Source organism: Pollachius pollachius (assembly GCF_949987615.1).
Source record: "Pollachius pollachius genome assembly, chromosome: 14".
Taxonomy (NCBI): domain Eukaryota; kingdom Metazoa; phylum Chordata; class Actinopteri; order Gadiformes; family Gadidae; genus Pollachius; species Pollachius pollachius.
The window spans coordinates 7,717,857-7,743,392 of NC_136947.1; the positions used below are offsets into that span (position 1 = coordinate 7,717,857).

General features: G+C 44.2%; 1 protein-coding gene across 2 annotated transcripts in view; it reads right to left on the reverse strand.

The window, feature by feature from the left end:
• Nucleotides 1-13,812, reverse strand: part of tnn (tenascin N) — a 32,977-nt gene extending 19,165 nt beyond the window's left edge. The window contains exons 1-6 of one of the 2 annotated variants that reach the window (XM_079751118.1): nt 13,726-13,812; nt 7,346-7,534; nt 6,263-6,481; nt 5,119-5,496; nt 2,764-2,897; nt 2,188-2,317 (exon numbers count right to left, since the gene is read on the reverse strand). In XM_079751118.1, coding sequence (XP_079607244.1) covers nt 2,188-2,317; nt 2,764-2,897; nt 5,119-5,496; nt 6,263-6,481; nt 7,346-7,532 — 1,048 coding nt within the window. In that variant the 5' untranslated portion in view covers nt 7,533-7,534; nt 13,726-13,812. Of the gene's footprint in view, nt 1-2,187; nt 2,318-2,763; nt 2,898-5,118; nt 5,497-6,262; nt 6,482-7,345; nt 7,535-8,988; nt 9,032-13,725 lie in introns of those variants that run through there. The other variant, XM_079751119.1, reaches the window with a different exon arrangement.
• Between the last annotated feature and the right edge of the window lie 11,724 nt (nt 13,813-25,536).

Sequence of the window (25,536 nt, forward strand, 5' to 3'; positions counted from 1 at the left end):
GAACACTATGCGATGACTGCTGCCTCCGTTGCTCCGTCCACATGCTGCGACTTGCAAAAACTAGAAACCCGTTTGTCTGCGGGAATAGACGTGGAAAACCTTGTATGGTCAGAACAAATGTCACACGTCGTGAGCTGCCAGTCTCACGGCTACCATCCTAAATGTATTGTTCGATTCCGGTCTTACCATGTTGGCAAACTAGTAAAAGTCAACTCCTGTAATCCCTGAACAATTTAAAAAAAAAAAATAGATTCTTCCTTTAAATGGCGACCGTAAAAACAAGTCTGTATTATTCTTGAGGTTGTGCTTTGTGTTTCTGTTTTCTTATACCTTTGAGCAGGACACCTGCAGCTCCTCTCTGCTGGCCTGCTTTCATTCTGCTGACATTTCGGGAACATTCAAACTGGCACAGCTTTAGCTTGTCCTTCATTTATTGTGCTTGATATTTTAGCATTTCCATCCGTAGCTCTGCCTTTGGGCCCTATCTTGCATCCGGCACAATTGACTTTCTCATTGGCGCATGTGTCGTTGCTAGTTTGCAACTGGCGCAGAGCGTTCTTTTCCCTCCTGCGCCACGCGTCGGTAAATTAGGGAATGATCTTGCGCCCCAAGGGGCGGTTCGGCGAAAGGAGGAGGCGTGTTCTGGCGCAAACGGTCCTTGGTGCTATTTTGCAGTTTCAGAGATCACTTGCGCCACAAACCAGGAAATACCTGGTTTAAAGTCAGTGGCGTGTTGTTCAGATGCTATTTTAAGGGCGCATGCATAATGTTGCTTGTGCACCTCGCGCATACACTTTGCTTCTCTCATCTACCTAGCCACACATTCTTGGTAAATTATTTGGGAAAGAACAGCTGATACAGCGGTAATAAGTTTCATCTGCAAACACCGTACAGCAAACACGTATTTTCTTGACACAGACATCGTGTACATGCCCATAACTTTTAGGATTGATGAGTATTTGATCGTGAGAAAACATTGTTTTACCGCGAGTGAGTGTTAAAAAGAATGAATGAATGCGGGCGCGCGCGTGTATGTGTAAAATAATTAATGAATGCGGACGCGCGTGTGTGCGTCCATCTGTTTAAAGTTTAACACACACAAACTAAACACGTAACGCATAATACAGGCCATGGCAATGTATATTAACCAGGGGACACATGCATATTAGGAACTCAAGTCGATAATGCATACAATACTGATAAGAAACGACGTTTATAATGTATTGCGTACATCATTAAATAGAACCACAGTTACCGCATATCATATGTGTGTTAAGTTTTCTTTGCCGGAATTTATTTGAGGACTCAGTATTTCTGAAGTTGTGGAAGAAAACCTTATTCCATGTGTGAATTAGGCCACATTATTTGGGCATAAACTGAGCCATTTGAAGTTTGAAATTCATGTGCATCTGTCTCATCGGAGACTGCAGACGCGCTGTAAAATATCAACTCGTCAGATTCAAATGCGCTCATGGCTCTTAAAGGGGATGGGAGCTGGCACTCTCATTGGTTTATTGCACGTTACGCCCAAACCACAACTACGGGTAATTAGGCTACTTCAGACCAACCCTTTTTAGATTTGCACCGGGTGCAAGAGTAATTTTTGCGCCGGTAAAATAGCAACATCGCCATAGAACCGCCCACAAAGCTACTTGCGCTTGGGGCTTCTCACTTGCATTTCAAACCGTTAAAATAGGGCCCTTTGAGTTACTTATGAGCTCAAATGTTACAATTTAATTCCACCACCAATAGTACTTTAGGGTACACTCACAGCCCCAAGCCTTTTAGTAATCGCCGTTAAGCTTCTGATGTTATACTCGCGCAATGGGCAATGAAGTTATCATTTATTAACAAAGTGGTTAAAACTGGGCATGCAATACAAAGCCGATACATTTTCTTTGTTCTTCCGTAAGGATCTCAGCCGCTAGTTCATCGCCATAATTAGTATTTTGCAAGGTCGATTTTGATCATTTTATTTAATTAAAAAGGTATTTAGTAGTAAATATAATCATGTTTTCGCCATAGTGGGAGGTGGCCATTCAAGTCTTGCCTTCACCAAATATGGTTTGTTTCTGCTGTTGGTTGCACAATTCTGGCTGCACCCTCATGATGATGCACTATACCGTTAACAGGAGTGGTGTTTCATGTTTGATGATTCAGCCTTGCGGATGACACTGGTCTCCATACCTGTGGTCGCCTCGATGCTGTCCGCTTCACTCTGGAGGCGGTTGATGGCGGCGTAGACCTCCACAGTGTAGGTGACCCCAGGAACCAGACCTGAGATCAGGTAGGAGCTTTCTGTGTTGGCCACCCTCACCTTGGGTTGGAAGTAGGAAGTAAATACTCATTAAGTTGTAAGTTAGGCGAATAAACCCTCCAAAATATTTCCTTAGGGCCTAGATAAAGAGCCAATATTGTCCAGAATCAGAAGGTGTTTTACTGCAAGTAACTTACTGCAGGTAAGTTTGCACATAACCACATACCTAACTCTTTTTCTAAATACAACTGTACATACTTTTTCTGATATGTTGGTGCAATTAAGGATAGCAGATACACAATGAACTGTAGAAAGACATAACATAAAGGTATTCAACACATTCAGTATACAAATCTTACATTTGAAGTATGACGTTTGCAGCTGATGCTCCTCAACACTATCAGTTAAAGGCTTTATTTTCTCGGGGAATACCAGATAAAACCAGCTCCTTCGCCGTCTCCCTAGGGTCTTATCTTACTGAACATCCCTGTCTTATGAACGCTCACCTCCTGCAGGGCCTTCTCCTGGTTCTTGGGGTGGTGGGTCAGCATGTAATACTCTGCACCCTGAACGGGCTGCCACTGCACCAGCAGAGACACGTCTGTGGCCTTAACCAACTGCAGTCCCTTAGGACCCATCACTGGGGGAGATAGGGAGGGAGGGAGGGATAGGGAGGGAGGGAGGGAGGGAAGGAGGGAGGGAGAGAGAGAGAGAGAGAGAGAGAGAGAGGGAGGGAGGGTGGGAGGGAGGGAGGGAGAGAGAGGGAGGGAGGGTGGGGGGGAGGGAGAGAGAGAGAGAGAGAGAGAGAGAGGGAGGGAGGGAGGGAGGGTGGGAGGGAGGGAGAGAGAGGGAGGGAGGGAGGGAGGGAGAGAGAGAGGGGGAGGGAGAGAGGAGTTGAGGGAGGGAAGGGGGGAGGGAGGGAGGAAGGGAGAAAGAGCGGAAGGGAGGATGGAGATGTGAGGGACAATGCGTGTTCGGTTACGGTACATATATCACGGGGAACAATAACATCATGAACCGACAGGCAGAACATTTTTATGTCAGCAGGCAGAGCTAGACCCATGCGTTCATTTAAATAAACGTCCTGTGGCTACAGTATAGGGAAACAGATTGATAAGGGCTCTGCAGGTGCTGTTTAAAATGAAAGGCCTGGGTATTACACTGAGGAATGATTCAGCTGAATGGTTTCAAGGAATGCTCAGTGTAACTGAGAACCGGGTGCAGAGAGGGTTAGGTCTCACCAAGAAGGAGTTCATATCTGATTGGGCAATTAGTTGACATTGGGGAGGCAGGAAGCAGATTGTTTTACTAACGTTAGCTGATGCCTTCTGCCCAGTAGCAGATGCCCAAACGATCATAACCTTGGTTTGAATATAGTCAGTCTCATCTCGTGGGACATTTTATAACATTTTCAACATATTTTACTACTATACTTGGGTTGGGTAAAGTAGTAACGTATATTTTAATGTCAAGAGAGGTAAAAAGTAAAATGAAATGTTATTTGCTGACATTTTTAAAAAAAATATAATCAATAAAATAAATCTACTTATGTGATTAATAGGCTACCGTTGCTTTTAAAGTTGATCAATCTATCAGTATTCCCTACATGAAAATATGATATCATCTCTATAAATCAGAGGTTGGAAGAAGATGGTCACCTAAGCTGATTAAAGAACCCCTCCTTCTAGTGATTTGTTAATATAATCCCTTTTGCTGCCAGGATTGACTTTCAACCATCTTCCAAGTGTGGTATTGGACCCTGACCAAACACACCAGTGAGAGGGTCGCACGTCAGATCCACTCCTTTCCATTCCGTTCTTCTGTGGCGTACGACCATCTCTATTAACAAAGTCTAAAATAACACACAGAGTAAAACCTGCTGTTTCCCCTCCCTCTCCATGTTACAGAGCCACTGTTTGGCTTGGACGACATCAAACCGGTCCTACACACGCAGTCATTAGGGCCTTGCTACAGCGCTCCCCATGAAGGACAGGGAGCCCTTCTCTGAGATTATCCTCCAGATAGCTGCCAATATGCAGACTGATCCGCTGTGTGGGTCATCTGATTATGGGTTCAAACCCCAACTTTGTGGCTTTGCTATTTTGCATTAAGAAAATGAGGGCCATTTCTGCTCATCCATCATCACGGGGACACAGACCTGGGAGCCTTGTCTCAGAAGGAGGGTGAATCATGTTTATTCAATTGCATCACATTGCTACTAGAGGCCAAGTTTAGAAAAGGGTTCTGGTTAGTGAGCAAGAAAGAGGTAATTTAAAAAGGTAGCTAAGGGCATATTTGGACCAGAGGCCATAAAGGCTCTCTTGTCTTCCTCAGATATGATCTGAGGATTAAAATCGTGAAATGTTATGCATTATAAAGCCAGGGTTTGAGGGAACTTTGAATAGCAGGAGTCCCTTTGGCCATTCAGATCACAGGTTGCTACTGACTTCAGCTGGTCTTGAGCTTTTCTTCACATATTAAACTATATTAGAATGTATTAACATACCGCCAAAGGTTATTCATTTGATTATTTGTTTATGAAATATAATATGTATTATTCTGCATATTTAAAATGGCTCATTATTGTTTCCCATGATCCTATCATGATAATCATTTTTGTTCTGCTTATATTAACTTGTATTCCATCTTTTTCCCTATCATAAACAGGACTTGGATTCCCTCCCTACGCCCCCCTATTCATACACCTACGGCGGTGTCAACCAAGCAAGGCGACAGCCCCCTCCTCAGGAGCAGTGAGGGGGAGGGAGGACAAAACAGCCACCTTCCGGTTCCCAGCCAACCCTCTCTACCTCCTGAGCCTCATGCCGCCCCCGAGCGAGCGAGCCACCACCACCACTCACCCAGCGAACAGTCGTCCCCGCGGAAGCCTGGGCTGCAGACACACAGCCCGTCCTCACAGCGTCCGTTCCCCACGCAGTCGTTGGGGCATCGCTGCACGCCGCAGTGCTCGCCGCCGTAGTGCGGGAAGCACACACACTTCCCATCCACGCAGCGGCCCTTGTCGTTGCAGTTGTCGGGGCAGGCCAGCTGGCCGCAGCCGGGGCCCGTGTAGCCCTGGTGGCAGACGCACCGGCCGTCCACGCACCGCCCGTTGTCGTTGCAGTCGTCGGGGTCGCAGGCGGAGAGTGAGCAGTCGGGGCCCTGCCAGCCCGGGTCGCACACGCAGGTGCAGGCGTCGGGCTGGTAGGTGCCGTGGCCGCCGCAGCTGGTGTCCACGCCTGGGGAAGGGACAGACCCGATAACGGAACGTTTTTCTGGGGACACGCATATTCCGAAACCATTTCTTCCTTCCAGATACCGATTTAGATTCCTGAAGTTGAGCATATACCGATACGTCATGTGACTACTAACGGCCCTTGATCTTATTGAAGAGTTTTCTTACGATGACGTGCTCACAGATACCCGATGTAAACCCAGTATCGGAACAACTCTAGGCACGCTGCAGATATGAAGCCTCTGGGAAGAGAGACACTGCTAATGGAATAAACACATCAACTGAATTTCGTGGGGGGTGGGGGGGTTCGTGAGAGTGATGGATCATTTTGTGCTACGTGTATTTTCTACCCATCGAGGGTTCCCCTGAGCGTGTGTGTCAGCTGTGTCACTAGTGTATGCAAACGACAATTAACAAGGGCAATTAAACAGCATCTTCCACCTCGTGATCGCCCACCAAATCATTCAACGTATCACGCGATCAAAAATGCATTTCGTTACTAAACGGGTCATCGTTTCAACCCTAGACTGATCGCGCTGAAGCATCTACCCTCTTCCTGTCACATTTACATTTACACTTAGGGCATTAAGCATATGCTTATTTCTAAACCAACTTACAGTAAGTACATTTGTCAGAAGAAGGTGAAACAATATATCGCTGTCGGCACAGTAAGGAGGTTCATAGCACCTGACCAACTGACATTGGCAGGGAGCCCGTTCCACCACCGCGGGGCCAAAATAGGGAAGAGCTGGGACTTGATGGTCTGTTACCTGCACCCTTGCCTTTGCAGCACCCGTCGGCACACTGGGTCTTCAGGTAGTTGACCTCTTCCTCCAGCCCGTTGACCCGGTACATCAGGGCCTTGAAGGTCTCCGACTCGCCGCAGTCGCAGGCCGGCGTCCGCAGGCGGATGTTGTGTCTGAACACCACCTCGTTCTCCCCCGTCCCGCCGGCGGTCGGGGGGCCATTCTCCGAACCGGTCTGCACAGCTGTTTTAGAAACAATAGGAACTGCTGACATGAATGTCGATAATGGGTAAGCATGAGCTTGTAATGGCTTCATGGGTTTGGATTCAATAGCCTCCCCCCCTCACCCCCACTGCCCCTCCTCCTCCCTTACTCTCCTAAAAACACCCCTCTTACGCACTTATTGTATGGTTGTACATCCTGGCACTTAAAAATAGTACTTAGCATCTTATCCTAGCTATCTTTGTTTGTTTGGGTTAACCTGGCAATTGTTAGTGCTCGACATTTGTCCTATGAACATCCTCACTGTACCGACAGCAATAACAAATGTACTTATTGTCTCTTTGGATAAAAGCCCTAAATGTATTTTTTTCTTTCTCCGACTACATTCATATAAGAGTACCTACGGAAGTTGCAGGGTCATTATCTTTTTTGCACCCGCAGACTTGATGTAGGATGACACCATAAGCAGGAAGGCCATTCTACTTCTTTGCGTCTTTTAGTGATTTGAATGTGTGAACAGGAGAACACCACAGCTGTTTTGAGCAAATGATTTAGATTACCTCTAACCCTCCCAAGTGGAGCAACATAGAATGCAATGACGACCCCTACTGATTCACATGAAGCCCAGTCAGAAGCTGTCACAAGATGTCTGTTTTTATCTCTAACCACACCTCTGTAGGCCTACCGATGTAATCTCAATGGTTCTATGTAGGATCCATTTGTAAAACATGAATACAGTCAAAGTTATCGGTTTGATTCCCACTAAGACCACCCATGCCCAGGATACATACCCTCATGGTGGAACAAAGGTATCCACTGAATCCCTATTTCATAATCATGGTCTCAGTCAGTGTCAAGTCTCCGTGTCATTTTCGTCACACAAACCTGCGTCCTGGGGCAGGCTCTGTTCACAGCTGCCCGGCTGCATGTCAATCTTGTACACGTGGCTGAAGGTCACGCCCTTCTCTGTCGCCGGTGTCCCAGCCTCACCGTCCGCCCAGCAGAGCCGTGAGGTGGCGGTGAGGAGAACGACCAGTAAGCACATAGCCTTCCACAGGAGTCTAGTTATCATGGCTGGAGGTAAGGGCACACACACACAGAAAGACAGACAGACGGACAGACGGACATGGGAAATAAAAGTTTGGCTTTTTTTTCCAAGAGAGTTGAACTCTTGTCCTGTTTGTTTAACCAGTGCATTAACACATGCGTTCGTACGCACACGTGATAGCCGAGCGAATAACGGTAAGGGTTTACATAATGTTCATGGTCTGATGATCTGTGTCAACGCCTGACAAAGGTCTTAGTGTTGCAGGGTCAACTGGTGGACTGCAGAGAAGAAGACGTTCAGTAGGGCTTGTAATAGCATCATCATTACTAAAGCGATGACAAATGAGCACTTCAGTACGATGCGAACACTGAACCGTACCAATTACAACACGTTTAAAGATGTTATCAGGACAGTGTTCTTTGCCTTTGTCCTCAAGAGAGGGTGTTTTTATAAAAGGACAGAAATATGACCTGGATGCCACTGTGTATTTGAACAAGGCAACTGAAACTGTGACGTAAATGTGTGTGTGTTAGTGTGTGTTTGTGTGTGTGTGTGTGTGTGTGTGTGTGTGTGTGTATTTAATGGGAATGGAAGTGGAGAAAAGTACAAAAAAATAAAACGGTGCAGTCATCACTTTTACCAAAACCATTATAATCCAACCCACAGATGGTGCCAAGTCAGTCATTCCATTTCATCTTTAAAGGACACAGAACACAGAACTCGTGGAATATGATGTCATTACGTCGAAAGACAGTGACCAGTAGCCATTATTTTCACTGTAAAAAAAATATTAAAACGGTTGCTTTTGCTGTTTCATATGAAAGGAACACATGGAAAAAATGAAAGAATACTTATGTGTAATAGGAAGAACATGTGCCAGTTATCTTCCTATACACCTCATGGAGTGTGTAGTATGTGTGTGTAATGTTGCATGTAACAACAATACTCTGCTGGCATTATGTTCAAATTATATAGTAACTCAAATTAACAAATGGAAACATATGTTAATTTGAGGAACAAAGACCCATACAGAAATATCCAAATTTAAACAGATATTTCCCTATCTCACAGTGCTTTGAACTTTGACCCGTAAACCCACACGAAAAATGTAATACTCCATTAGGCAATCTCTGATTTAAACACAGCTTAGATTAAAAACTATGATAACAGATTAGGTAGAAAAACCGAATTCGAGAAATATACCATGAGTATCCCATTGTACACAGTGTGTGTGTGTGCGTGCTTGCGCGCATGCGTGTGTGTTGCTCTGAGAAAGAAAGAGTCACAGAGCAGTCTTTAAACTGCCTTTAAAGTACTACTACCAGATGAACAGGTCTTCTTCCAGCCAGCTGGGCCGTAATGACATTTGAAGCGGTATTGGCAAAACCCTACCCTGTGGCGTTTTTATATGGTCAACCGTTAACAGACAAATTACAAAATTAGACCCATTTAGTTTAAAATTAAATAAAGGCCAGCTCACCAAAAAAAAACCTCCTAGGCGGCAATTCTCCCAATGCTACACAAATGAGTTTGCAGTGCAATTTGCACATCTTCCAAATCTTGTAGTAGGTGAAGATAATGCTGGAATTACGATGCAATAGATGTTCCACTTTGATAAAAACACAGCCATATTTCCCTGATTCTTTGTGATAACAGAAATCCAAAACCCTGCGGTCGGATGGTGGTGCCTATAGGGCGATGAGATCACACCATAGAAGCTAGATGAACCCACCGCTACAGTTTAATGGCTTAATCACTGACACGGAAAACATATTACGACCGAAGATAGATGGCGTTCTAGGGAAAGTTAGACTGGATAAAAGATAAAAAAATAGAACCGAATAGAATCAGCCTCCTTGCCAGCGATGCGAGCAATCATTGACTGTGAGACAGAACCAATAAACAGATGACAGAATATATCAAGAGCTTAAACTTGATAGTTTTTACATTGTAGTAAATGTGCACATGAAGATTGAGGGTCTGGTTCTGTTAAGCTGTCTGCCAGCTGTACAAAGGCTCCTCAGGGCTCTGCAAGACCTGTGTGTCAAGGATAGGGGGGATGTGTGCGTGTGCGTGTATGCGTGCGTATGTATGTGCACGCATGTGCGTGTGTGTGTGTGCGGAGCAGGCGGTCATTAAAGTAACATTAGTGTCTGAGTTTTATGAGATGTCACCAAGTACTGGCACGCGAGAGATGCTTAACTTGTATGTTTGTAGCACCCTGTCAAGATGATGGTTTTAAATAACCCCCCACCCCACACACACACACACACACACACACACACACACACACACACACACACACACACACACACACACACACACACAGGAGCAACTGTGATGGCCCTACTGGGGACCATAGCCATTCTTTCTATTCCGGAAGAGAAGGATGGATGTAGCGCTGGGGGAATGTGGGGGATAGAAAGGACGACGATTATTTACGAAATGCCTTGATGATTGTTTTGGAACAATTACTTTTTGCGGGAAAAAAGCAAAGTGTAAATCTGCATAAAAAGAGTGTGTGGTTAATAATGAACTTGTGATTGTGAAGTGTGTTCGCTGAGGACGGACAAAATGGGATTCAGCTAAATAGTGCGCACTGTAATAAAGTTATCGCCAAGCACTAAATTGATTGATTTATAAAATGAGGGAAAAGACGACGCATAGATGGCTGTCTGGATGATGGATGTATAGAATCACAGATATGTGCAGCCATGCATCCGTGCACCATTAGATCCATAAACGTTAACGCTGGATATATGCCAGACGGATCACACACACACAAGCCTGAGAAGTATTTTGGGACATAGGGGCTAGTAATCCGATTGAATTTCAGTGTGCATTTTACAACAGACTCAAGTAGAATTCAACATGACTGTAAAATTGTCAGTGTCAAATTCCTTCCCGGTCCTAACGTTTCAATGTGAGTATTTCAATGAGCCTGTAAAAGACATTGTTTGTCTCCTCTGTGTACTGCGTTTACTCTCCAAGAGACGGTAACCGTTGGGACCACAGAGATGATGGCTAGTTACGTGGACGTGTTTGTGTGTACATGTGTTCATTCGAGGGAGAACGAGAGAGACACACAAAGAGTTTAGAGCATATAGGATGCGCTGAACGTTGCTACCGAAGGTAACCACAACCAACAGCACCAACGTAAACATTTACACACAGTCTCCTCTGCCAGACTCCTTTCAGAGTTTAAAGTGCCCGTCCAAAGCGTATGTGTGTGTAGATGTATGAGAGTAAACTGTCTTAAGTAGACCTTTGTAACAGTCCTATATGTGGAACCTCCTTCGATATATGATATTTGTTGCTGATATTTGGTTGCTAGTATTTGGTTGCCTGGTCGGTTGTCTGGGTGTATATGATTCAGCTGAGGTGGTGGGTTCACATGCACCACCTTTATTTGTGTAAAGCCTGTGCCAACGCTGCCCCCGTTCCAGGGACCACGCATCATTTGGTGCCTCTGATTTATATTGGCATGTTGTCAGGACCGGTGGTCTCCTCCACGGGTGATGTCATGAGGCACCACCGAGTCATACAGCTGGGATTCCGTTGGAAAGTTACACAAAAGGAAAAGCATGTATCAATGTGATTTATGTGTATTTTTTCGACATTTAGAAGATTTTTGTTTGCATTTAAGATGTACATAGTTACGCATGGGGAGGGACGAACATAATTCAATTAAACTGTGTAGATTAGTAATTGAAGTTGTGTTCGCTTTTGAAAACTGGAAATTGGAAAAGGAAATATATTAATATAGAGGTAGCTCATGCGTTTGCCAGAACAAAAATAACAAAAATAAAATAGTGAGATCCATTAATATCAGTTCTCTTTCAGGTCTTAGCATCTTTTGTTTGATATCCCTTCATCTGACAAAAGAATGGCTGTTTCCTACCAGGTTTGAACTGGACCACACCAACCGAGCCCCCAGGGGGGGGGGGGGGGGGGGGACTGGAAAAAACAACAACCAGGAGGTTCTAGCACACCAAGCATACGTCGAGGCTTTATGTGCGGTTAACTACGTGTGCAAGTACGTGTGTGTGTGTGTGTGTGTGTGTGTGTTTGTGTGTGTTGATTTTCCCTTCCTCTGCACCAGCTTGCAGGCAGGAGAGGGAAAAGGAAAATGAAGCGAAGTGAACAAAGCTGTAAGTGATTACAGCCTGATGAGATGCGCTCATACCCGTCCACACAGTCACGACAACGACCATGACAACCGCCTTCGATGGCATCCCAGAATCACTTACGAGGCCATTGTTTGATGAAAACTCTGTGCCCCGGGGAAAGTTCTTTAAGATGCTCCTTAATATTGTGTTGTCGTAAAGTATAGTTGATTTTTATTCCACAAGCTGGTGTGCACCACCTCTGTAAAAGCAGCACTAGTGTATTTCTATGTGATGCTGTCAGTCACTTATGGAAAACAAACACGTCTCTTACAAAGCAAATGCTCTCAAGCATCTTTACACATAGCAGACAACGGTAGATTGTGTATATCGGTTTGACATGGTGTCAACATGGTGCTCAATTCATGTAATCTGATGATTTGCTTCAGGAAACTGTTTGGGAGAAACAACAAGGTACACTTGGCAGCAACCACTTTGGTTGTGGGGAAAAACCAACACATAAACTGTTTATCAAGTTCCCTCCAAAAACCATGCAATGGCATTCTACAAATCCCTCCGTTTAGGACCGCGAGACGAATATAAATCTCTTTTGCTCACTCTCTCCCTCGCTCTCTTTCTCCCACAGTGTTAAACATCTGTATTTCATTTTGTCAGAGCTTCTGTGTAAACCCCGAGCCAATACAGCAGCAATACATATAAATCTACACAACTGACAGCAGGAGATATTTCTTTCATATCAGAGGATTCCGTAAAGAAAACTAGAACCTGATCCAATGATGGAAAAGGCTCATAAATGCAATTGATGCACTTCATGGTCTGGTAACCGGTGGCATTTTTGGATCGGTAAACAGTACTATTTATGATCATTCGAACAGCTGTGACTTTGTGTCAGAAACCAAGCAAACTAACAGTTAATATATACTCATTGTGACAATTTTAGTTTCCTATTATTGTTTATTACTGTAAACTAACGCTCAAAAGGTGAAGGCATTTAAGGGCTGTAGAGCTATGTTTAAAGACAGTACAATAAATCAACTTTACGACTCTGCTTCCCAGCCCTCTCTTTCTCTCTCCCCCTGTCACTAGCTACTTCGCAATTGCACAATTGCAAAACCACACACTCCCTAGCTGCCACATTCATACAGTACCTGACTACCAGACAGTGGGGGAGAGAGCGGGAGAGCGGGTGAGTGAGTGAGTAAGTGAGTGAGTGAGTGAGTGAGTGAGTGACTGAGTGACTGAGAGAGAGAGAGAGAGAGAGAGAGAGAGAGAAAGACTAAGAGAGAGAAAGACTAAGAGAGAGAAAGAGAGATAGTGAGTGAGTGAGTTAGTTAGTGAGAGAGAGAGAGAGAGAGAGAGAGACAGAGATTGAGTGAGTAGGTGAGTGAGAGAGAGAGAGAGAGAGAGAGAGAGCGAGAGAGAAAGAAAGTAAGAGAGATGGCATCAGAGATCAGCAAAGTTAGAAGTGAGAGTGAAAGAAAGACGACAGGGAGACACATTGACAGAGAAAGGGAGACACCTTGACAGAGGAAGGGAGACAGGGTTGGTTAGGGAGGATAAGTCTGGCAGCGACATAGGACTAATGGTAGGAGGGAGACACAAGGGACAGGAGGAGCAGACTGAGCCTCACAACTGCTTCCTTTCTTCCAACAGGCCAAGTGGGATCCTATGTATTTAACAGCACAGACCGGAGATCAGCCCAACATGATTGAGTGCATCCTTAATGCTTTTCCAACTTGACTGGGAACCAGAATCAACAACCTGAAAGGAAGTTGGGTTACCGCTTTCCATGTGCTATACATTCTGGAGCTGTCGAATGTGGAGTCTAGCTAAATAAATCGAATGTAATTTAGGGGTTTGATCAAGCATTCAGGTCTAGTCGTTAACAATCCCAGCAGTAAAATACATTAATCCAAGCAATGTAGGAACATAAAAAAACTCAATGTTTATTTGTTTAATACTTTTCCTGGAGTATTGAATAATGCACGGTGAATGTTCGAATAAAAAATAATTGACCAACATAACAATCACAAATGAAAAGGCAATTACATAGCTAGCCAAAATAACAGATTAACAAAATGTTTCCGTACCGTTGCTGTAGTTTTGCTGTAACTTTCTCTCTCTCTTCCCGGTCTCCTGCTTTCTCCTAAGAGACTCACACACTCTGCCGCTGCCACCTGTTGACAAGCAAAGGCCAGTGATCTGACGCTCCAATGTCTCTCTCTACCCCCCCCCTCTCTCTCTCTCTCTCTCTCTCTCTCTCTCTCTCTCTCTCTCTCTCTCTGTCTCTCTCTGTCTCTCCGTCTCTTTTCCTGGCTCTCTCCCACCTCCTTTACATGCTCATAGGCCAGTAGCAAGTTAGTTTTGGGAGCCTACCATTTCCTCCTCTTCTGAAAGGATGGAATGAAAGAGGGAGAAGGAGGATGAGGAGGATGCAGAGGAGGAGGAGGAGGAGGAAGAGGAAGGGGCAGAAAAGGAGAAATACTGTTGAGAACTAGAAAAAGCCTTTTCTGAAGAGATTGCGGCTGTTGAAAGGCTGACGCAAAACTGGAAAACTGAAAGAAGTCTTTAAATGATTTGGAAAACTTTGATGGGTTGTGTGGAGTTTGGATAGAGTTCAAAAGTTTAAAGTCTGAAAAGAGTAAGACTAACAGTATAAACACACAAACCATTTCGAAAATAAAAAAAAAGGAAAAAGTTAGATGTTATTTGGTTTTTATTGATGTTATTTGCTGGCATCTAGCTTTGTTGAGTTAAGGCCACAGAATGATATAGGTTATACTGTTGGAATATGTGGGTTCTCAGCTTTCATTTCACATATTGTTTGTGTAGAAAGCACAATGTGTTAAAAATAATGTTTTTAAGTAGGATAAGCAATTAAAAACGTAGCCTACCAATTGTCTACTTCTACCAGAAGCAAACAACCAGAAACAGGCAACCAGCAATTTATGAAGAACGTAGCCTCAAACCATAGCTTTGTTCTCAAAAACGATGAACACGTGTGTGGATGTCCAACATTTGCCTGTCCCTCCAATACGTGAGTTTATTTGCCAGTTGAATAATGGTGAAAGCGGGAGTTGCGATTGGAACCAATTCCAAAATAAGAGGGAGTCATTACACATAAACCTCTGATGCTGGAAAAGTATAACTCCAATAGCTTAAATATTACAACGGCCGTGAAACAAGAACCACTTTACCTGTTTGAGAATCTTATTGTGTTTCTAGTGAAATATTCACGTTTATAGGCTCCTTTGACTTCCATTATGAATGTTATGTTTAAAAGTTTAACATTCTAAAAAGTATATCATATTTTGATTAGAAAAGTAATTGGTTTCCAATGTCAGCTGAACAATAGATACATTTAAATGGTCTCTCTAGGAGATAAAACTGTGGAAGTAGCTAAGTAAAAAAAGTAAAATAAAGTGGCAGATGATTGATAGAAAAAAAAAGTAATTACAATGTGGTAGAAGAACAATTTATGCTTTAGAAGCATCATGATGGTTGGGATATTACCAAAGATATTTGGGTTATCCTTAGAATAACTGCATTCCAATAAACAGTATTTGAGCAGCCACACAACTCAATAGTTGTTTTGAGTTGTGTTGGCCATAGTTGATCATCCCACGGATTCAAATCACATCTTTTAATTTTTGGGCACAAAACAAACAAACTTTGACGCTTTTGACGAATAAATTAGATTTACAAATGTTGTGCTTTTTCTCTTTTGTATGTCTAGACACAATTTATATTCTATTAACTGTAGCCTCCAACACAAACACACACAACCTCCCCCCCCCCCCCCCCCCCCACACACACACACACACACACACACACCCCCACACACACACACACACACACACACACACACACACACACACACACACACACACACACAAAGCACAGCAGCAGAGACCCCAGGTGTCAAGGTTGGCTGTGCATTGTGCTGACAGTCGCCGTTTGTCTCTAAATATACAGCAATGGTTTCGTGTTTCCCAGGAACACAGCAGACAGAGGAATTGTTGAAGAGAAACCGGAGCTACCACAACCACAACCGCTACGCCAGGTGTAGCGGCGGCCCAAGGACACGCTGGTGCTGCAACTCTTTTTTTGTTTTTGTGTTGTTTTTCCCCGCCAAGGATCCCTTGCCAACAAGTGTATTTCGGTAGCTTTTATTTTGAAGGTGCGGTCATACTCCTGTCATGTCATGCAGGAGGGAATGGCATCTGGGGACTGATGGGTACGCAGGGGGCTGCATTGTTGTTGTTGTAGTTTAGTGGGACTGTCAACAGTAGGCCTATAACAAAACCCTACTGGCGGGCTTTTTCTTGTTAGAGGGTAGATCGTGTAGGGAAAGACGGATGGCCAGACAGACAGACAGATGGATTATTAGTTATACTGATACCTATCAAGCTGTAACAAATACCAATGCAAACAAAATAATTATTCACCTTTACCGTGTTGTAGATCAGCTTATAAGAGCGTATAAGGCTTCTGCAGGATGTTCGATTTTGCAAATGCTAGTAACGGTGTCCCACATTAACCCTCGTCCAAGAAGGGTCCTGGGAAGCGATATAGAAGGCATGGTGGGGAGCCATACAGTGATCACTACCATTGATCTGTTATAATCTGTCGTTAAACCCCTGACTGCACCCACCTCCGCCTGTTATTGGCCTCCTGCTCCATCCCTGAGAAAGTGAGCCAAGAGAGAAAAGTTACACTTCCTCCGATGAATACTGGGTACATTTGTTAAATATATGTGAGCAAATGTTTCAGCACACCGGTGGGATGGTACTACAGAATCTCGGATATTGTTTAGATGATGGCTTGAGCATGTTGGAGTCTGAGGAGTTTTAGATTTCACTGGGTGTCCGTATTCACATCCTTTTAAGCCATAACTCACGTTACAATGTTCTTCTTGAGGCTATTAGCCTGAATATTTTGTAAGGAGTTTGGTCCCAGTCTGATGCCATAGTCATGTGTGGGGATGAACTGTGAATCCAGTTTAGAATTGCATGACTTACCACGGCACACGCAAGCCAAATAGTTAAAGTATTTTTAATAAGCCCATTTCAAATTCGTATCATGCTAATTTCGCATCATTTGTTTAAAGCGGTGCAATGCTAAGATCAAGTTATAAAAGATCGATAACTCAGCTGAGCTGTGATTCAGCTGCAAAGTTCCCCAGCTAACAAGCCTTCGGAAGCTAAAACGACACCGAAGACATTTTGTTTCTAAATGACTGCCCTAAATCTCCTCACACTTGAGTGCATTTATTTTAAATCCTAACTAAACCTGGAAACTCGTTTAGGCTCACTAAACGTGCAATGTGGGGCATTAACTGCACCCATTGTGACAGATGGTGCACATTTATTCACCGTCGGGCCAAGAGGCTGGTGGCGGGAAAGGGAGGAACAGCACTGATTGCATGTTTCCTCGTGGATCTGGAAACTGTTGATTGAGAAGAGGGGAGGGGAGGGGAGGGGAGGGGAGGGGAGGAGAGGAGAGGGGAGGAGAGGAGAGGGGAGGAGAGGAGAGGAGGGGAGGAGAGGGGAGGAGAGGAGGGGGGGAGAGGGGAGGAGAGGGGAGGGGAGGGGAGGAGAGGGGAGGGGAGGGGAGTGGAGGGGAGGAGAGGGGAGGGGAGGGGAGGGGAGGGGAGGAGGAGAGGAGGGGGGAGAGGGGAGGAGAGGGGAGGGGAGGGGAGGGGAGGAGAGGAGGGGAGGGGAGGAGAGGGGAGGGGGGGAGGGGAGGGGAGGGGAGGGGAGGGGGGAGAGGAGAGGAGAGGGAGGGGGGGAGAGGAGGGGGAGAGGAGAGGAGGGGAGGAGAGGGGAGGGGAGGGGAGGAGAGGGGAGGAGAGGAGGGGGGGAGAGGGGAGGAGAGGGGAGGGGAGGGGAGGGGAGGAGAGGGGAGGGGAGGAGAGGGGAGGGGAGGGGAGGAGAGGAGAGGGGAGGGGAGGGGAGGGGAGGGGAGGAGAGGAGGAGAGGAGGCGGGGAGAGGGGAGGGGGGAGAGGAGAGGAGGGGGGGAGAGGGGAGGAGAGGGGAGGGGAGGGGAGGAGGGGAGGGGAGGGACGGAGGGGAGGGGAGGGGAGGGGAGGGGGGGAGGGGAGGGGAGGGGAGGGGAGGAGAGGAGAGGAGGGGAGGGGAGGGGAGGGGAGGAGAGGAGGGGAGGGGAGGAGAGGAAGGAGAGGAGAAGGGAGGGAGAGGAGGGGAGGGGAGGGGAGGGGAGGGAGAGGCTTATTTGATCAGGAGAAGAGCCGTCACTGAGGGGGTCTTAATGCAAATAGGAGCTGACAGAATGATCCAAATAGTGACATCTCGCACACAAAACACGTTGAAAAGATTGACCAAAACGTCTGCTCTGCCTGCAGGGTATCAAGGTTTGGCTTAATACTGCACTGCCAACTCGGAGCTGACAGAGTCCCATCAGGAGGCCAGGCCATGTAAACAAGGCGTGTGTGTGTGTGTGTGTGTTCTTTTCATGTGTTTACGCAAGGAAAAAAAAGGGGCAAAAATTAGATTAGGGTTCAAAACCAGATTACACTGTGTTTACACTTGGTTGTTTCTGAACTGGTGTGAATTAGATGTATGACATGTTGCCTCCGGGAGCCGAATCAGATAGAAGAACTGCACACGGCGCAGATCAAACCTCTGTCACTTATGGGGGGAAAAAGCCAACCCAGAAGGGAGACGTAGTCATCACAAGGAGTTATGCATTCCCTATGAGGTTCGTGTTTGAGATTTGAATTGAAAGCATTATGTGTTGCAGATGGCCAGATATACATTCAAAAGTCCATATCAGTAGAGAGGTATACACACCAGGGCCCGTGGTAAACACAGACATGAGCAGCCATACGAGCATGCATTTACTTTGATATGTGATAAATAGGGCTCTTTTTTTCTTCAACTATGTGCTGACATGTTCTCCTTTCATGAACAAAACTATGTTGTGGGTATTCTTGTTTCTACGCATAAGGCCAAGACCAATAAGGAAAGCTATTCCATGTGCTAATGGTTGAGGTAAGGATTTAGATCCATCCATGACATCATGAAGACATGATGGCATGACCGTCACGCTCAATCCCGGTGAAGTCATCGGGATGCCTTTGATATATCAGCTATAATGGCAAACATATACGAATAGGAAAAAAAAAGGCCATAGCGATTGTGTGGACATTTGTCATCTTCATGTCAATCCTAAATAAATATCTTGTCTTTCCACAAAAAGTGCAACACCCAACACCCTAACCCAGATTCAAAATGACATTTAGTTGTTTCCGTTGAACATCATTGAAGGTCACGATGTCTGCAAGAACAATGAGGTGGAGAAACAGCAAAGCACACAGCCTCGAGGAAGGGCATTGCCTCTCGCTGTTTCAGCAGAAGTCCCTCAGATAATGTGTTTACCAGAGCGCAGGGTCAGGTCAGCCTAACATGGCCTCTCCAGCTACCTGACCCCTTCTCTACAGCAGACCAAACAACGCCGCTCCTCAGTGTTTCCTATCGTAGAACCCAGGGGAAAACCAGCCATGCCAATAAAGGTTGGATGAAGACGTAATGTGTTAAGTAATGATGGCTTCAAGTCAGCAGACATTTGAGCACTTCGAGTTAGCCAAATCGAGGAGGTATTGAAAAAGGACCACTTTAGTCAAGTCTTTCAAAATCAATTACAAACAGCACCTCGTCTATATAAATGCAATGTCTCTTTTTATACACACATAGAATATTAAATAGGCTTGTCGTTTTATATTCAGTGACAAACACTGAACATAAAATAAAAGCCTGTGATTGTCGTTTGCTCTTTGTAAATTGAAACTTAACTTTGTAAACCTATAGGAAGAGTTTCCCTCAATGGTTTTCTCTCTGGTCAAGAATGATTTATTATTGAGATTTAGGACTTCCTCAAGCCTTGGTGGTCCCTTATACAATCCCAGATGCCGTTCATTGTCTTTCTTATCCTCTCGCCCACTCCCTATCTCCCCTTCCCTCTCTCTCCCCCCCTCACTCAAAGCCTCCTTCTCTCTATCTCTTTCTCTATCTCTCTGTGTACCTCTTTCTTCCTTCCTCAAAACACTTAAGAGTTTTGAGAGCCGAATGGTCGTTGCATTGTTGACAGATTTGGCAATATTAAATTCTAAATATGAAAACCAAGTTGAAAATATTACGGCAAAGCATTGAAGATGTGTAAATATTTAACAGTTGGAGGACATTTAAATCCTCAAAAACAATTTGTTTTTTGACACTCCATTCTGGTGTGTCAATGGTGCACAGGCACAACTTCCAGCTTCTTTCTTGTAATGCTGTTGGATAAGGAGACTTAACTGTCATTCAGGGATGCAGCTCTGTTGATTGCACCCTATTACACATTTAATGCTCAAGGACAAAAGTGCATGTGTTTTACTCTCATTCTATCCATGGACTAAATTGTTGCATTATTGCAATGCTGAATTGATGTGCTCTCTGGTCTTGTTGTGTATGTAATGTTTGTGCATATATACATTGCCATGCATAAATGCATTGGAAACTAACGGGGATATTATCCTTCTCTCTGCCTCCATCTCTTTCCCTCGCTTTTTCTCTTCCTCCCTCCATCTCTCTTTCGCCATCTTCCTCCATCATTTTCTCTAGCTTTCTCTCCCTCTCTCCCTCTCTCTCTCTCCCTCCATCCATCTCCCTCCCTCTCTGGGAGGCTGTGGGACATTCCTCAGGTCTCTGAGGCAGTGACCCTGGCGTCGGCGGGGGTAATGGCCTCTGACTAAATGAGCTGTGTCTCTCGCTCAAATGGCCACCGATTACCAAGGGTGGATGGACTTCTTATGGCGACAGTTCACAGGCGGTTAGGTGGTGCAGTTCAGAAACAGCTCCCGAAATAGTTGCCTGTGCATGAATCTTTTCGTCCAGCACACCAGGTATATTAACTATTAAACACTGCGGGCAATATAACAAGATTATTTTTCATTTTCAATGATGAATCAATTACAGAGTGAGTGTGTTTCTTTGCAGTGATGCATTCTCGTTTATGCTATACGTAGCATATATCCGGCAGTACAGCTCATCCAGCAGACATAATAGAAAAAAAGGGACACAGACATCTGAGACAGAATAACAGCCATGCTCAGTGAGTTTACAACATCCGAGGAGGGAGAGACATCTGTCTCAGCTGGTAACAATACCACATGTATGCAGGGGCTCTCTGTCACCCTACCTTCCCTATAGGATGTCAGAATGTCAACTATTGGATTCAGTCGCTTCCTAATGCTGGTCTGTAAGAAATGTGGGCATTGTGGTTGTGAACTGTAAATTCAGCCCATTTGTGTGTATGGTTCAGGGCTACTTTCTAATGTGCTAGGATAGGGAGTGATTACATAAAATAATACAATATTACAATAAGCCCGTCATAATCGACCATTTTAATTATATTATATATGAAATGAATGACTTTATGGCACATAAACTATATAAGATCAAATTTATATATGATATATTGATTTTGACTTGACCAACCATATGCACAATGATCTGTAACTTTCACCGTGGTCCCAATTGAATTTCATGGTCTAAAAAATGTATGGAAATCTGGGAACTAAGGAATGTTTTGAGCAAGCAACATTTTAAACGGTGATTCTACTTGTATAATGACCACAGGAGTCTGCTGTGCTTTAGCTGCGGCTCTCATGGCCTCAAGGGTAGTAACATACTTTCAAGGTGGTATAAAGAGACATTCTTTATATGCATCTGATGACTGTTTTATTACCTTTTTGCTCCTGCCTTATGGGCTTTGGTTAAAGGAAGCTTGTTTATATCAGGTGGTTCACAGTTTAATGTTGCAATGCCCACCCACTCAGTAAGACAGTGGCCCGCATGCTTTATTTCCACAGAGACTATTTAACTATGATGAGAAGAAATTACTGGACATTTAGTAGTCACTTTTTCCACCAAATGAAGGCCAAGTCTGAGTCTGATTTAGGTGTGTGCGTGTGTAAGTGTGCGTGTGTGAGAGGGAGAGTGTGAGAGTGAGAGAGATACAAAACGGATGTATGCATTTCTTATTCAGGGGTAGGTTAGTGATTCATACAATTTCCCCTTACTAAAAAATGTATCACAATTAAAAATCACTCATTTCTTTACTCATGAGTGTGACAAGTGATCAATACCAGACGAGATCAGTACCGGGAAAAAAAAAGGTGATATAATGACTTAAAAACCTGCAACAATATTTGAAAGAATAATAACAAATTACCTATAAAGCACAAATCAGAAGTGTAATGAGGGTCAAATAATTAACATCTGTGATTCATGTGATGATAACACTTCCACTGCTCCGCTGAGAATCTAATTTCATTTTCACCTTTCGGTTGCAGAAAATAACAAGGAGAAAATCGCCTGGGGGGGTCTCTAATTCTCAAGGGACCAATAAGTCTAATAACTATAACAATGTGTGTCCAAATCCACTGAGTGTAATATCAATTATCCCACTAGCAGGTATCCAGTGGGGTTGGACCAGCCAACATATACATGGATAACTTGCCAATGTCCACATTGGATTAAGCACAACATCTTCTGGACATTCATTTGATACTTCAGTTGTGAAGTATAACCTGGACATTCCCTTCTTGATGGGCTGGTCATATTAGGTCACGGTCAAATGATTACAACCGCATTTCTGGCACGTTGATCCAAGCAAGGAGATCCTATTAAACACCAGAGAATACACACAATCCAAAAGGCAGAGAGGCTAAAACAGCGGTTCTCAAATTGTTTCTACTCGTGTACCCCCGCAAAGATATTATTGATATTTCGAGTACCACCTAACCGGCAACAAAATCTATGTTTTTAATAAAGATAAATAATGTATGCGCATTCCATTTGCCAGTGTAAACATGAACATTAAAAGGGTGCAGATACCCACAATTGAGTGAGAAACACGGGCCTCTGCTTCACGGAACTGTTGGCTAATTTCTCCCCTCAAAAGCGGCTCAACGCGAGGGGAGGAGCACGTAGGGGAATCCCATTCAAATATATTCTTTCTGAAACGGACAACATTTTGTTGTTTCTGAAAGCGCTTTCTTTTTCACGGATTCTCCTTTCTCATGATTTCAGATTGACATTTCAACCACTTGTCAATTTTCTCTATTTTCTCTTGTCTCCATTTCTGAATTAAACATTTTTTAAGTACCCCCTGCAGTACTCCAAAGTACCCGTACGCGTACCCCCATTTGAGAACCACTGGGCTGAAGCATCAGTGTGTGTGTGTGTGTGTGGGGGGGGGGGGGGGTCTTTCGAGGGACAGTTGGAGCTGCGGGGCGTAGACGGTGCACCGACCTCCTAAACTGGTAAAAGTCACATTTTGCATGAATGCGTATGATGGATGTTTTATAACCGCTTCTCTCCGGCCTCTCCTCCTGTTTACGCTCTCTAGTGATTTATTTTCAGTTTGTTTCTTGTTCCTCAACCGTTCCCCGTTTTCAGGACTCCTGGCGTCCACTTCAATGTTTTAAATGGATTAAGTGTGCAACGGCTGGGGAGGACCATTACAATTGGTTGTGAAGTGACTTGAAAGAATGCAGCTCTAAGGGGGGTTCAAGGAAAATGTTCTGTTGGTAAAAATAGGAACTCAAAAGGCTTGCATTTTATTCATTAGGGCTATTCATGTTCAAACTCAGGGGTTCAAATATGTTGTTTCCTTTCTTCACTCGGTTCAAATTTGAGTCAGAGGGAGGCCTTGAATTATTTCAGTAGGGGAGCTCTCTCGATTCGATGAAAGACTCATAAAATACCTACTCTTTTGTGACCCTGTGTCAAAATCGTGTGCGGTATCTAGAATTGGGTTATATTAAGAGTAGGTCAAAAATAATATTTTGGTGATTTGGAACACCAGACTATCAAAATCACCTGACCCTAGTATCGGTAATTAACCACAGCTCAGAAAAGTGATACGTCAAGGTTCACCAAAAAGTTGTGTTTTTGCGTAGTGCAATGCTGACCCCTTGAGATGAAAAGCAAAACTGCGGAGAGAGCTGACCATAGACTTTATTAATCAATAATTATTGGCTGAAGTGGTTCTTTAAACTCAATCGATCACACACTATCAGCCTTACCCACCAAGACGACTATACTGCGACACAAACACATGCTAAAATGGTTATTAGTTTATGACTGCACATAACATTGAAATGCATTGTGCTGCAGCGTTCCTTGTCGGTTAAGAGTGAAAATCCAAATTTATTTGAAGGATTTATCTCAAAGCCCTTGTGTGACCATTATTTTTTTTCGGTCCAAGTATGAAACACATATTTGTGCAAGCACCTTTGGCGTAATATTAAAACCCTCGACCGAAAACGAGCCAGAATGAACTCTTCGTTTCCCCCGGAACCACCTGTTGCAAGGGACGGATCGCCTTCTGCTGGTCATGTTGTAGTATTGCACCACACCGGACCTGAGTGAGTGCAGAGCAGACACTAATTGAATAGGTCAGCTTTAATACACTACGCTCTACAATCGATTGATAGTTGACACGTTTCAGGTAACATTCCCTGTAGACCATGTATGTATAATAAAATAAAAATGTTGACCATTAAGTTTGGCTCAACTTTTCAGTTGTACATTTTTGTAACTGACTAAGTTTGGCATCTGATGAAGAAATACCAATGGTACTTATGGAACAAGTAACAAACACGTACCAAAGTTCTTAATAGCTGATAGACACCAACTGTAAAATGTAATACAAATTTCAGGCACACGTTTAGACAATTGAGAATGAGATTGGATCCAAAAACCAAAACCATTGAAACCAAAAACACATACATACACTTTAAATTTTTTGCAACCGAGTGTCGTGGTGTGTCTATCTGTACGTTTATGTGTGTTATGTGTGCGTGTGTGTGTGTGCGCGCGCAGTGGCAGTTTTAGGCACGGACGAACCGGGCAGCCGCCCGGGGCGCCATATTTGTGTGGGGCGCGAAATAAGGTGTGGGACGCCACGATCGTTCAAAGAAAATAATGAAGTACCATAACATTGTGCGGGGAATTGGCATATTGGCGTCCCCTCTGGCTGCAGAGGGGGCGTGCACAGACGGACTGGAAAGCCCCCCGAAGCCCCCCCACGTCAATTGCATTAAGGCGAATTGACGTGGTATGACCAATTTTTGTGAAAAAGTGTATCGGGGCTTAACCTGGACCACCTCCCCCACCTCGGTGTCTCTTCTGGGTTGAAGGGAGAAGAGGCCCCTGTTTGAAAGGACCAACTTGACAAACAGGCAGCATCCAAAAAGCCTGATGAGCGCACATGAAGTTCAACACAGTTCGGACACATCGCGCTTTCATTAACATGTAGGAGGGCGCTGGAGGGCGCCAAATACACTGAAGGGAAAAGGGTATCATAACATAACGGAATATAAGCAAAATAGGAAAGCCAAAAACAGACGATATCTTACAGCGCCTACTGCGGTTAAGTTCCGTTCCTTTTGTTATGCCACTTTATGGCATAGCGTGTTTGTAGACCCAGAATTAGATTACCGGGTATATAACCTCACGTAGAAGGCTTAAAGAAGAAGCCTATTAAAAACGACTATTTACATGCAATGACATACAGAACAGACATTTGTGCATATATCGACCGTCGTCCATAGCCTTGTCTACGTTGTTTTAATTAATTAATTATGAGTGGATGAGATGTTATTCTTGACATTTTATCCCTGGATGAGATAGGCCTACATTTATAGTAATATCACGTCATGTGTCTATTATTTATGACCAAAGAGCTTTCTCTATATTAAGTACGCCATAAACACCATCTACAATTCCTCTCTTAGCCATAGCTAAGCAACCCGTGGTATGTAGTAATGCGTGTATGTATGTATGTGTGTGTGTGTATATATATATATATATATATATATATATATATATAT